Source organism: Sceloporus undulatus, chromosome 4, assembly GCF_019175285.1.
Source record: "Sceloporus undulatus isolate JIND9_A2432 ecotype Alabama chromosome 4, SceUnd_v1.1, whole genome shotgun sequence".
Classification (NCBI taxonomy): domain Eukaryota; kingdom Metazoa; phylum Chordata; class Lepidosauria; order Squamata; family Phrynosomatidae; genus Sceloporus; species Sceloporus undulatus.
In genome coordinates, this window is record NC_056525.1 from 126807623 (window position 1) to 126821344 (window position 13722).

At 38.4% G+C, this 13722-nt stretch overlaps 1 protein-coding gene across 5 annotated transcripts in view; it reads right to left on the minus strand.

The window, feature by feature from the left end:
- Positions 1-13722, minus strand: part of RABGAP1L (RAB GTPase activating protein 1 like) — a 177737-nt gene that overhangs the window by 3736 nt on the left and 160279 nt on the right. Inside the window, exon 26 of one of the 5 annotated variants that reach the window (XM_042466396.1) lies at positions 10633-10788. The exons of the other annotated variants lie outside the window; for them this stretch is intronic. Coding sequence (XP_042322330.1) covers positions 10633-10788 — 156 coding nt within the window. Of the gene's footprint in view, positions 1-10632; positions 10789-13722 lie in introns of those variants that run through there. 5 annotated transcript variants of the gene reach the window in all.

Genomic DNA, 13722 nt, shown 5'->3' on the forward strand with positions numbered 1-13722 from the left:
CCTCATACAAGGTAGAATATTGGAACACACAAACTAAAGAAACTTGAAGATAAAAACAATTCATCTGTCTTAGAACAAGAGAAAGAGCGTGACAAAAGAGCGATGCCGATTTAAAGGCCAAGGAACGTGCCTCAAGATAAGAGGCTAAAGAACTGTCAAAATGAAGCTCTTTACCAATATTTGATCCCTAACTGGCCGATTTTGCGGAAATACCATGCTCGATTATGAAAGACGGTGATAAAACTTTCAGAATAAATTCGAAAACAGCAAGAGACGAAATTCCGAGGGACATTTCTATTTATTTTATAAGACTAGAACTAAAGAATTGATCTTGGAGAAAAGCTACCAAAAAAGACTTGTTGTTGACAAAGAGGATTAATGATATTGAAAAGATATCCCCGCGAGGTTTTAAAAGGAGAGCGGAATACAGACTTCTAACATCGTCCCTTAAAGACATAACATCCCTTATAGGGTGGGAGTCCGGAGGGAGTTTCTTCCCCCTATAGAAGAAAACTGCGAATTAACTCACCCGGGAAAGCAAGAGACTTCTTAAGAACTTTAAAGAAAGGCTCTCCACCGGAAGAAACAAGTGAATCAAATCATAAATTTGGACCAGTTAGAAGAAGAAGAAAGAAGGAGTGACCGGAAGAAGAGAGAAGTGAAGAAGAAGGAGAAGAAGAGAAGAGGAGCAACGTTGGACTAAGGAATAGATAAAATAGTATCCTTTTTTCAATATATACTCGGGGGATAACTATATTCGGGTGGGTCCCTCTTCTCTCCTTAAACTGTATGGAAAAAGAGTAGAAATGAAATTAAAGATAATCTCTCTGAAACATCAAGGGGTTTAAAACGCCCCCATTAAGAGGAAAAAAACTTTCACTTTTAAAAAAAGGGAACTGGGATATAATAGCCTTCAAGAATCTCATATAAAAAAAATCGAGACAAAACTTATTAAAAAAAACAAAGACTTGGCAAAGGAATTTGTTATCGCTAGTGATGACAAAAGAAGGGTGTAGTCTTGTATGTAATCGCACCATACCAGCTAAGGAAAGTAATGAAATAGTGAAGGTAGATATATTGGGATAGAATAAAGATAGAACTCGAAAATTTTACTAGTGGGGTATAGGTCCATTTCTTAAAAAAGAAAACTTCTATTCGGATTTAATGAATGAGGTTTTTGGATTTAAATTATAAACGATATAATGATGTGGGAGACTGGAATGGAGTAGTTAGACCCAAAGGGACAGAAATCAGGCAACAAATTAAAAATAACCAAGGCAACTTCCCAAAGCATTTATGAACATGATACTAATTTAGGATTAATAGATGATTGGAGATTCAAACACGGGTGAAGGAAGATTATACTTTTTTTTTCACATAGACATAACTCTCTGTCTAGGATGACCTGATTTTTTTCTAAAAATTGGGCTAAAAATATATCAATATGGAACTATGGTAGATCTTTCAGACCATAATCCCTTGTAGTAGAACTGAACATAGGAAAGAAGAACTTCTCATGGCGTTTAGATAAAAAAATTTACTAAAAAAGCAATCAAATACTAAACAAAAACGAAAAAAATGCACTTGGAATTATTTTAAGAAAAAACTTAATAAGGATACAAATCCAATTAATATGGGATGCTGTAAAGCAGTTATAGAGGGCATTTATACCAGAGGACCTACAAGAAGAAAGAAAAAAAAAACAAAAAAATGACAAAATTTCTGGGAATTAAAGAGAGAGAAGGGACTCTTAAAAATGACCCCGATAATGAAGAAATAGAAAAAGAAATAAAATCTTACAAAAGCAAATATCTATGTGCTTAGTAGAGGAAGCTGACAAGAACAAGTACTCTAAACATATTACTTTGAAAAACGCGATAAAATAGGTAGATGGTCTCTCTTATAAGACTAAAAAGAAGAGGGAAAAAAAATCTAATAACACAAATTAATGGAAAGAGGACTTAGTAACGGATCAAGAAAGATAACACAATTTTTATGACTATTGTTAAAAAACTATATGAAGAACAAAAAGTGGTACATCCCAGATTAAAAACTAATCGATCAATAGATCTCCCACAAACTGATGAAGAGCAAATAGACTATTTGGAAAAACCAAATAACTATAGAAGAAATCAAATCAGTTATAAGAGAACAGAAAAATGGGAAAGCCCCAGGGCCTGACGGTTTCCCAGCAGAATAGTATAAAGAATTAGAAGATCAATTAATAGAACCACTATGTGAATTAATTAATAAAATAGGGGTGATGATTACCTCCAATCCTGGAAGAAGCAAACCTTCACTTATCCTAAACCAAACAAGACCCACAGAATAAAAAGCGACAGACCAATCTTCATTGAAAACTCTGACTACAACATTTTGCCACAATTTTAGCCTAAGAGACTAAAAATCATCTTAAAACTGGATTGGGGAAGAACAAAACGGGTTCTACCTCAAGACAATTAAAGGAATATAAGATGATGATTAATATAATTGAACATTTTAAAGATAAAAGAGACAAAGGGTGGCTTATTATTTAGTAGACATGGAAAGGCCTTCGACAAAAGCACTGGATTAATATTTGAAATTCTCGAAAAGGCAGGATTTAAAACAAAATTCCTAACTTGGATAAAGCAATTTATAAAATCAAGAAGCCTGCCTATAATGAATGGAGAAAAACAAAAAAACCGGTAATATAATGCAAGGTCTGACAAGGGCTGCCCGCCTAACAACTCATAAAACTAAAAAACGAAATCACCAAATCAATACCATATTATTTAGTTTGCGAGATACTGGAGTTCTCAAAAAATCATGGGCTTGCGTAGAGGGGCTGAGATCGCTTTCGCAGAGCTAGCGGGGGAGAGAACCCACAAGTAAGGAAAATAAAGTACACATGATTAGAAGAATTTGGAAAAAATACGGGATAAAAATTAACGTAGATAAACAAATGATTTTAACTTCAAACCCTTAATCAAGATGAGGAAAAATAAATAACAAAGTGACAGGTATAAAATAGTAAACAAAAGTAAGATATTTCTGAATAGAAATTACCACAAATAATGCGGACTTATTTAAAAATAATTATAATAATTATGGTTTCAAAATTCAAAAAAGTTTGAAAATTGGAAATCTATAAATTATCTCTCTTGGAAAGGAATTGCCTGTAAAAAATGAACATCTACCAAAAATACTATTTTATACCAAAAACAAATCCGATATAATAAAAGACAAAAAATACTCAAAATTGGCAAAAAGGACCTAACAAAATTCATTTGGTTGGCAAAAAACCGGTACGGATGAAACCAAAAAACAATCTTAGGATGCAAAAGAAAGGGGCGGTCTTGATGTCCCAGACTTAAAACTTTACTATCAAGCGACTTGTCTAACCTGTGATTAAAGAATGGGGAATTAAATGACAAAAAACACTCTTAACGTGGGGTGGGAACATAGCGTTTGGTTGGCCACGCATATCTAAATTAACAATAAAGAATCAATAGAACGGGAATTTAATAACCACTGTATAAGAAGGCCTCTTCTTTATGGAGCTGGAAAAGACTAGGGAAAAAATTGGGGAAAACAAATTGTGGAAACTTCTCCTCAAAAGCTTTCCTATGGCGAGAAAAAGGGATCGTAAAAAACTGGTTAAGATATAAAGTTACTAACTAAAAGAAAAAGACGGACTAAGGTTTAAAAAACGAGGACAGAATCAACAAAACTATAAAATTATATTGCACTGGTACTTAAGATGGCAACTAAGAGAGAGATTAAATAGATCAAAAAGAAAAATCCCTTGTCACAGAGGAAACTCAACTTGAGAAACTATTAAAACCAGGCAATAAAGGTTTAGTATCAAAGTTTTATAAATATCTTTTAAAATGGAATTAGAAACAGAAACTATCCAGACTAATATGATAACCTGGGCCCAAAACATTGGTTCATATATCGATTAAAAACATATGGGAGTTATACATGGAATTAAGAGGTTAAAATATACAAGAGCCAAGATATCAAGAAAACTATTATAAGATGTTTACAGGTGGTATGATGCTCCTGACAAATTAGCAAAGATATATGGGACTAAAAATAAATGTTTTGGAATGTAAAAAAGAGACAGGACTTTTATCATAGTTGGTGGGACATGCTTAAAGTAAAAAAATCGCTGGCAGGAAATTCATAGGATAATACGAGTATTTGGATTCAAAGTAAAATTTAGACCAGAAAACCTATCTGTTAAATTATTAGATTTTGACCTAGAAAAGAAACATGGCAGAATTGTTTTCCTTTTGATTACGGCGGCAAGATTAACGTTGGCTCGCAGATGGAAAGAGGAGAATGTACCGGAGATGAACGAATGGAACACAAGCTATACGAAAAACTGGCAGAAAATCGATAAATTATCGCGCTTACTGAAAAATGAAATACTGGATGAATTTATATGAGACGGAAAGAGTGTTAATTTATTTACAACAAGGAAGAAGTGATGTTTTTGTAGAGGGTTAAAAAAAACAAAAAATGAATGAATCTAGATAAGTAACAACACTGTGTTTAACGTGTGTAAACTTGGATGTAGATATACTTACAACTCTTTCATAACAGCCTCTATACATAATAAAAATTCATTGTACATATATTTTAAACTACCGCCATTAAACATAACAAAAATTGGGTATTTTTAGAAACGCTAATAAGCAATAAGTAGCAACACACATATGAATTTTATTTTATATTATATTGTTAGTAATAAGGATACAAAGGAAATTATTGGGTAAAACTCTGCATAACACAGAGTGGAAGAATTTGTGTAGTCTTAGTTTAATATTGTCATGTTTGTTGTCGTAGATCTATGTTTAGATTATAACAATAGAGAGGTAGCAGCAACAGACATTAGCTTGCGAAGGATATTATGTAGTTTTATATTTGATAGTATTTTTTGTTTTTTTTTGTGTTTTGTTTTTTTTCGATATCTGAACATTCAAAGAATTGAACTACGAAGAAGTATGACAAATTAATACTTTTATATAAGTTTGGTTACGGAATCCTTTAACTTCAAGGAAATTTTTTAATTTTTTTTTCTTTTATCTTGGTGTCTTTTTATCTTGGGTTTTTTTTTTATGTATTGGTTGTTATATGTTATATGTTTAATATATGTTTACTAAAATTTAAAAAAGAAAAAAAAAAGAAAAAAAAAGTGAAAAAGGGAGTTTAATCTTGCCTCTTAACTGTATAGGACAACGTATGACTTTTGTTGGAACCATTGGTACCAGTCTTGTAACTGTTCGGTACTGGAAAACAATTCATGGGCCCATCCTTTACCACACTGGAGGCAAACTGTCTCCCATTTTAGTGGCATTTAATCATTTGAGGTGCACATCCACAGTCCAGTCTAATTCACTTTGTTTTTTGTGGCCTGGTCCACATTGGTGGGAGTTAATACTGTAATAGAACAAGGGTTTTGACTTGCTAGCATGGATCACTGCTTCCACTACCATCACCATTGGACTGATCATTTTGTCATCTGAAAATGGAATGTCTCCTATCTCTGTTTTTGAACAGGACAATACATGAAAACTTCCCACAAACTTAGGGAAGGAGACTTTCTCATAGCTGATGGTTCGTCGGCACTTATGGACACAAAACCAAATTGAAACCATTTCTAACTATTGCCAGATTTTGTATGAACAGTTGCCATTTTAAAAAACTGTCAGTGTGGGTTAGTAGCACAAATTACTGTCCAGTGTTTTTCCCTATTAACAAATGGTTCTTGTGGTGCCGCTGAGGGTTACTCAGAAAGAGCACCTGACACTAGACAATAGAGGCCAGTGTTACGTACTTAATAAGTGAGGCCAAATTTCAACTAGATGTCCTGCAGCCATTCATCAGGCTTAAGTACAGTAAAGGCACCAGATCCCATTTGATCTTGGAAGCTAAGCAGTGTCAGCTCTGATCAGTTACTTGGTGGGAAACCACCAATGAATACCAGGTGCTTAGGCTGTATTTCAAATGAGGACTGGCCAAAACCGCTTTTGAGTATTCCTTGCCTAAGAAAGCTTATGGAAAACTCATGGATCGCCTAAATTGACAGGTGATTGAATGCAAGTACATTTCCATACCACTCTATCTGTGAATCAGTAACTTGAAGGGACATATACATATACGCCCACTGTTCATGCAGAGTTAACCTGGATGTCTGCCAGTTTTTTGTCATCCTTGCTATGTATTTTTAAGCTGCCCTTAAGTCAAACTCGCATCTCATGCTGACCCTGTGAATATTACATCCCCAACCTCACTGCTCTACTAAGTCTTGTAGTTTGTCCTCTGGCCTCCCTGATTAAGTCTATCGCATCTATGCATGCAGTCTTCCCTCTCTTTCACTGTTCTCACCTTTCCCAGCATTATTGTCTTTTCTAGTGAGTCATGCCTTCCCACGATGTGGTTGAAGTAGACAGCCTCAATTTGGTCTCTTGGCTTCCAGGGAGATTCAGGCTTGATCTGTTCAAGGACCCATTTGTTATCTTTTTGGCCGTCTCACGGTGATTCTCAGCATGCTTCTCCGCACCACATCTCAATTAAATTTTTTTAATCTACTTTCTTCACTGTCCAGCTGTCACATCCAACACAGCAATAGGAAAGCAATGGAATGGACAATTCTAACTTAGTGCTCAGTTGCATAGCTCTATTTAGGATCTTGTCTAGTCTTTCATCACTGCCCTTCCCATTCCTAGTTCTTTTCTTATTCTTTGACTGTAATAGCATGCAAGTACATTTCTATACCACTCTCAGTGCACTTAAGCACTCCTAAGTAGTACACAGTGTCTACGCCCATTGCCTCAACCAGCTGGGTACTGTTTTAGCAACCTATGGAAGGATGCAGGCTGAGTCGACCTGTATTATTTTGTTTAATGTTTTTGGCTTCTAGTTGGTTGTGTCCTCCCTTTTTCTTGAATGTCCTAACATTCCAGGCAAATTTGTCCTACATTTGCTCTACATTTTGTCCTATTTTTTCTATGTTTTGTCGCTCGTTTGGTAGTAGCAAATTATGGCAACCCTCTCATGGTCACTATTATTTCTTTGTGTTCAGCACTAAGCTCCCCACTTTTTCTTTGACCTTCCTTAGTAATTGGTCGATGCCCATAGTTTCCACCATTAATATGGTGTATCCACATATCTTAGATTGATGGGTTCTTCCTTCTTCCTGAACTTCCTTCCCTTCTAAGTCTAAACCTGCCTCTTTTTTCATTTTTCTGCGTACAAATAGGGTGATAATATGCTGCCTTGCCTGACCCTCTAACTGGGAACCATTCTGATTCTCCATATTGTGTTCTAACGTAGCCTTTTGTCACGTAGAGTAGTGTCCCATTTTTTGGTGAGGTCAAAGGCTTTGCTATAGCTATGAAGCACTACTCATTTTCTTATGGAATTCCTTGGTGCACTCCATTAGCCAGGAGATTAAGTGATCCACCTCCCATTTTTCTCGTCAGAGAATTAGGTTCTGGAGCTGTGAAATGGTCACAAGTACAACCAGTTGTGGGGTGGTGGTGGAGATATTAACAGGCCATTCAACACTGGTCTTTCTTGCAGCCAACACCATTCTCAACCTATTTTCCATCTGCAGATTCCCCTCATTTTTTTTTTTTTTGGGATGGGAAACCCGTGGTGGGAATGGGCTTAAATGGAATTACTTAGCTTTGAAGGTGAAGAAGTTGGTAGATTAATTTGATTCAGTACAATATAAGCTAATATTAAGCATTTAGCATAGCACTTCAAAATGCTCATATGTTGTCTATTGTCCTGGACTGGGCCAGCACACAGACACAGGCCGATAAGAATGGCTTAGCCCAGCAAGTGGAAGCAGAACACAGACCTTGTGTAAGAGCAGTCCAAAAGCCAAGCCGAAGTCAGGATACCGGAGTCAGAGTCAGTCAGTCCAGGGTCAAAGCAGCCAGAAGATAACAAGGGTCCAGTCCATTCCGAGGTCAAAGAACAAAGAGTCAAGATACAAGGAGCTAGTGTCAGCAGCAATCACACCAAAGGATCATGCAATAAACTCTAGCACTGAGTGGAGGCCTCTCTACGCTTAAGTGGGAAAACTCTCCCCCGTGGCACTTGAGGCTGGTTGGCTAATTGCCTTTCTGCAATCCTCCTGGATCTGTGCTGCAAGCACTCTCAGCCCTCCTCTGTTTGTAAGTAGGCACATCCAGGCAAGCTTCCTCCCAGAGTCACCACTAGGCTGTTGCACCACAGGAGGCACCTCCTAGCACTAGGATCTGGTTGGGCCTCCTCCTCTGGGTCTGGGAGATCACAGCTGGGACCTGGCAGAGCAGGATTATCACCTGGTGTAGCCTCAATTAGCTCTTGCTCTGGAGGAGGCGTCCTCATCCTCCAAGAGCTGTTCTTGGCTGGCCATGACCATCTATACTAAAAATTCTATGGGGTGTTATTGTTTATCCACATACTGCAGATGTGGAACAACCTTGAGATCAAGGGCAAGATGGCATTACCACCCCACCCCCATTCCACTGACTGGCAATGGAATAGTTCTCACCCATCCCAAAGGCAGTAGGCAAGTTAGGGAAATAGGATAATACCCATGCCCTTAAACAGGGAAATGGTCAGGGGCTTTGCTGTTCCATCATCTACAACCTGAAAGATGGCCTCACTGTTAATAAAGGTACAGCTTGGATGGAAGGTGGCAGGGAGGTGGTTTATCTCTCTATCTCTTTCATCTATTGTACTAATGTATAGAACAAGAGCTAGCCTAGAAACTCCTTTGATGTTGCGCTGATAGAGAATGTCACAGCCTGTCTTATCATGGTGGCGAGTTGTCAAGAGTACATCAAACCTGGGATAAACTACTAGTAGTTTTAACCCAACCTCCCCAACCTATTTTCCAGATGTACAGTATTAGAAGACCATTTTCATAATCTTCCATTAGCATGGTATGGGAGCTGCAGTCCATCACATTTCAAAGATACAGGATTGGGGAACTGAATTTGGGTTAAACAGGCTTTTCTCATGCTACTGAACTATTTTAGGTTTAAATGTGCTGAAAGTTGTTATTCTTAAGTATTTCATTAATTGGTCATTCAGTCTCTCTTTGGAATCTGCCTTGAAGAAATGGCAGCTGTGCCTGATAATGAAAGGAACCATGTCAACAAACCATTAGTTGTCATGGCAATTAAATGTTGCATTGTAATTGCAAATTTACTTGCATAATGCCGGACAATGAGCACCTAATGAACATCATTAAACTTTATATACAGAACTGACTGATAGGCTATTGCATTCATTTGGATTAAAATCAGTAGGACAAAGTCCTTGGAACACTGTTCATAACAGGAAAACCAAATACACAATTAACTTTTCATCCAGTAGTGATGTTGACCTGTCAGACGTTATTATACACATTACATATAATAAAAAATATTTCCATCAATTTAAGCAATAGTTTAATTCTCAATGAATAAGCATTTCTATAAAACATTTTATGTTCAATCAAAATGTAACAAATGATTTTTTATAAAGTTATAAAACAAGTATGATTTCCAAACGACACAGGAATCATCTGAAATTTGCCCTATCAATCATTGGTGAGATCACCTTCCATCTAAGCATTTTACCAGGAATGTCTCTGCTCTTGCACAAGCCCTGCTAACATCAATGGAAATGTGCAAACGCAGAAAGAGCACATTCACCAGGCAGGCTCACCTCCACTAGTCCCTATTAATTTCAAAGGTGATTGTCATAAGAAAGTATGTCCAAGTCTGCTGACTGACCAAAAAAGACTGGGGGAGGGATGCAGTGGGATCGCTCCCTTAGTTGTATATATGGAATGGAATTCTTAAGCAGAATTGAAGGAGACATAGTTTTATGGCAAGTTCCTCTTTACCAAATTACAGTTGTTCCACATGCTGTAGATGTGGCTCAAGACTCAGGCTTTAAACAACAGGTGCATTTTTGCAGTGGGCAATGACAGCTGTAACCTTTGATGTTTTCAAATACAGTACGGGCACACCCATATGCAACTTAACCTTACTCAGAAGGTTAAGCCGCCCATAAGAATGGCATGCACGCCACACCAGATGCAGAAACGCTCCCCCATTGAAACTAATGGGGTTTGGCTTATGTGTTTTCCCCCATACGCAGGGGGTGTGTGTGTGTCCAGAATGGATCCCCGCGTATGGGGAGGGTGCACTGTACCAGAAAACTGCATGACATTATGACAGATGTTGCTTTTTCTTCACTACTTTACTCTGCCCTGTCTCACAGGAAAAGAAAAAAGTCTCTTATGTAAGTTTTTAAAAAACTATGAATAATTTTTGGCACAATGGAACACGTTTCTGAATTAGTTGTTACCTATATTTGAAACATCTAAGCATACAAAATAACATGTAAATATGAAGGTACTGAGGTGTGGCTTTTGCAAGGCAGCAGGAAAGAGTATTCTACATAAAACAGGATCCTTTAAATAACCTCCCTTTGAAAAGGGCACACATAGAACTAATGAAAGACACTGAGGATTTGCTTCTGGGTTGCTCCCCAACCTTTCCCTCCCCCTGAATGGATGATCTGGAGGAAACTTCAAGGGGCTTCAGCTGCTTAGTCCATTGTGCTCTTGGTGCCTGGCATCCAACTGGACTATGTGCTGCCCTCTTTGGGAGAGGATGACAGCGGAGGCTGCTGTATGTGGCTGTGTGCCAGTAGCTGTTTTGTGGAGTTCAGGGTTTTGCTAAACCAAGAGTTTTTGGCAGCTTGGATTTCACTCATAAGTGAACCTCTCTGGTGTTCTAGTTCCTAAGGAAAGAGAAAGAACAATCAAACAGAGATCTGAGAACTACTGTACTTCAGAGTAATTTTTGGTGAAATTATTGTTTAACCACTTAGAAGCACTTGTCAACTAACAGTCACATTACAGATAATTTATATCTATTTGTACATCACTAAATTGGTAATGTGTTGATTTCTACAATGTGCTAGATATACAGCACTATCAAATACCCAGAAAAAAACGTGATGTTGTAAATATCTTCAGGTTTTGAAAAGAAAGCAGGAAGAACCATATTTTGCCCCAGCTGAAACCATTTTTTCGTAGGAAACTGATATCCGGGGAAAGCACCAACTTTATTTTGTGAGGGAACTTTGTGCAGGTCATGCACTTGCATGACAACTAACCAGCTGTCATAAAACGGTTACGCCATTCTAAGTCCATAGCTTGTCTATTAATAGGAAGTAGCGCAGAGACCCAAGAGGCATAGATGTTTGAATGGTAGATAAGATGGAGAGGACCTTCATGAACCCAGTGGTTCCTTGAACATGAAGAGGCAGATGTGGTGAGCTCATGAAAAGCTGAGATGGCCTGCACAATATAAACTTTGAGGAACAGCAGGGAAGAAATTGTAGCAATGCTGCATCACCTTTCAGGGAGAGCAGCTGTAAAAGTCCTTGAACTCATGCTATTTCCCATATAGGATTTGTGGGTAGAAGGCTTTGTTCTAACTAAAACTTTCACATGGTCCCTATGTCTGGAAAGGGAGGCTGCAATCTTCATGCTCTCGTACAGATGCATCCAGTTGGGACACCTGTGGCTCAATCAATGCATGTTCTCTAGTGAGCACATTAGTCACATAAACGTATTAGAACTCACAGTTTTCATAGCCTTGTAACCCTACAACAAGTGGGTACTGGACAGAGGGCCCAAATACTGATTAGCAATTCCGTACTAGGTTTTACATAACTGGCACAAGGCAACTGTCTGTGAAGGGACCCTCTGCTCCCCCATTCTGTAGTGGAAGCCTTCAGTCCCAGAAATTTAAACTGACTGAGCTGAAACCATGTCCTTGCGTATCCTGGAATGTGCTGATGTTATTACCATATCTGTTGTGTCTTATGACCTCATCTATGAAGAAGAGTTTCTGAGTGGATATAAACTGTGACTTTTTGATATTCACTCTAATTTCAGATGCACCAGCAGGTGCAATGTGTCCTGAGGTCCATGTCAACTTTCTATGTGAGGATGCTACCAAAAGCCAATCTTCCAGATCGGAGGAAGATTTGTTGTTCCTTGTATGAAGGAAAACCACTACAAATGCCATGCTTCTCATTAATACATGAAGTGCTGTTTAAGCTGAATTGGAGTGCTCAGAAGTGAACTGGACTGACAGTGAAGAATGCATTGCACATTTTTGGAGAAGTGTAGCAATTTCTTCCTCCAGAAAACTGTGAAAGACGATGCACCTGAAGCCTCTTAGAAGATCTCAAAGGCCTGTTACAGACAGCACAAAATAAAGCTGCTTCGAGTCACAGTGAAGGTATGGTGTTTCAATGATGCATGCGTCCTAAGAGTCCAGAAGCCCACCAAAGCCACGCTCCCAGTCTGGAGCGTGGCTTTGTGCGACTTCTGGACTCTTAAGGACGCATGCGTCATTGAAAACACATACCTTCACTGTGACTCGAAGCAGCTTATTTTGGCTGTCTGTAACAGGCCAAATCTTATCACACAGCTAAATCAAAAGATGGTGGCAGCCAGCTCTCATTGGTAATGGTGCACCAGATTGTTGTGGTCCTGCTTGAAACATCCTCACTTGTGATGGAATAGGTACAGTGAATTGGTGACATGATGTTAATAGTCAAAGAGAGATTTGGTGTCGAGGGGTGTTTCAAAAAGTGGAATGAAATTTAAACTAGCTGTACTGTTTTTTAGACTGAGGGATTGCTGAATGTTCCTCTTTATATCTGGATGGCTTTACCTACTGAGACCTGTAGGAGCTTGTAATAGTTGCGGCTACTGAATTTGTTTGCTTCACCACTAGCTTATTTGCATTCTACTGCAGCATCTGTCTTGCCCCTTCCTAACCCTAGTACGTATACAATACGTACTATATGGCGGTGTGTATCCCGCCAGTAAATCCCTTTTCATCAAAGGACAGGCCTTCTATCCAACATAGAGTATATGACTATCAATCATTACTGTGGATTAGAGCTGTATGCAGTGTTTAAGGGCAATTGTGCCAACAATGATCTTTCAGGCACAGGAGACAGCAATGTGAGCTGATCTCACCTGTTGGCTAGGTAATTTGTGAGCTTGTGTTGTGTGTCATGAAAGAGCCATGCTCTTTTATTGTTTGGTAGTTGTTGTGGCAGTGGAGCCACCTTTTCCCACAAAAAGCTGCTGGTAACCAGATACACATGCCCAGCTAATTCTCCTCCAAAAAACATGTTAAGTTTTTGAGTTCTCAATCTACAGGATTGCCAACAGCAAGTCATAGAAAGGATCTACAGGTATATAGATTGCCAGTGCCGCAGAAGAGTAAGTTCTCCTACAACAATATATATCCAGATCGTCTTATGCTTGTGAAGCCTAAGGTCAACAATCTTGTGAAGTCACAAGGTCAAATTGTTGAAGTGAGGAAGACTCCAGTTGACACTGGTCCAGTATGTCCTCCATCTTGGCAGAAATGGACTTTGTCTACTTAGAAGGTTTACCATGTCAGCATGTCACCTGTATCTCCACTGGGATTAATAACAGTCCTCCTGGGGCTGCAGGCTGTGGTGTAAACCATCCTGAAGGATTCAGTGCTAAGCTAGATCTTCTCTGTTCCAGAGATGTGGATACATAAAGGGCAGAATTAATCTGTCCCAACAAGGAAAGTCATTGCATGTCAAGTCAAGATAGTGATCCTAATATTGTTAAAGCTAATATCAGTGTTGGCACTGTTGTTGATGCTTTGG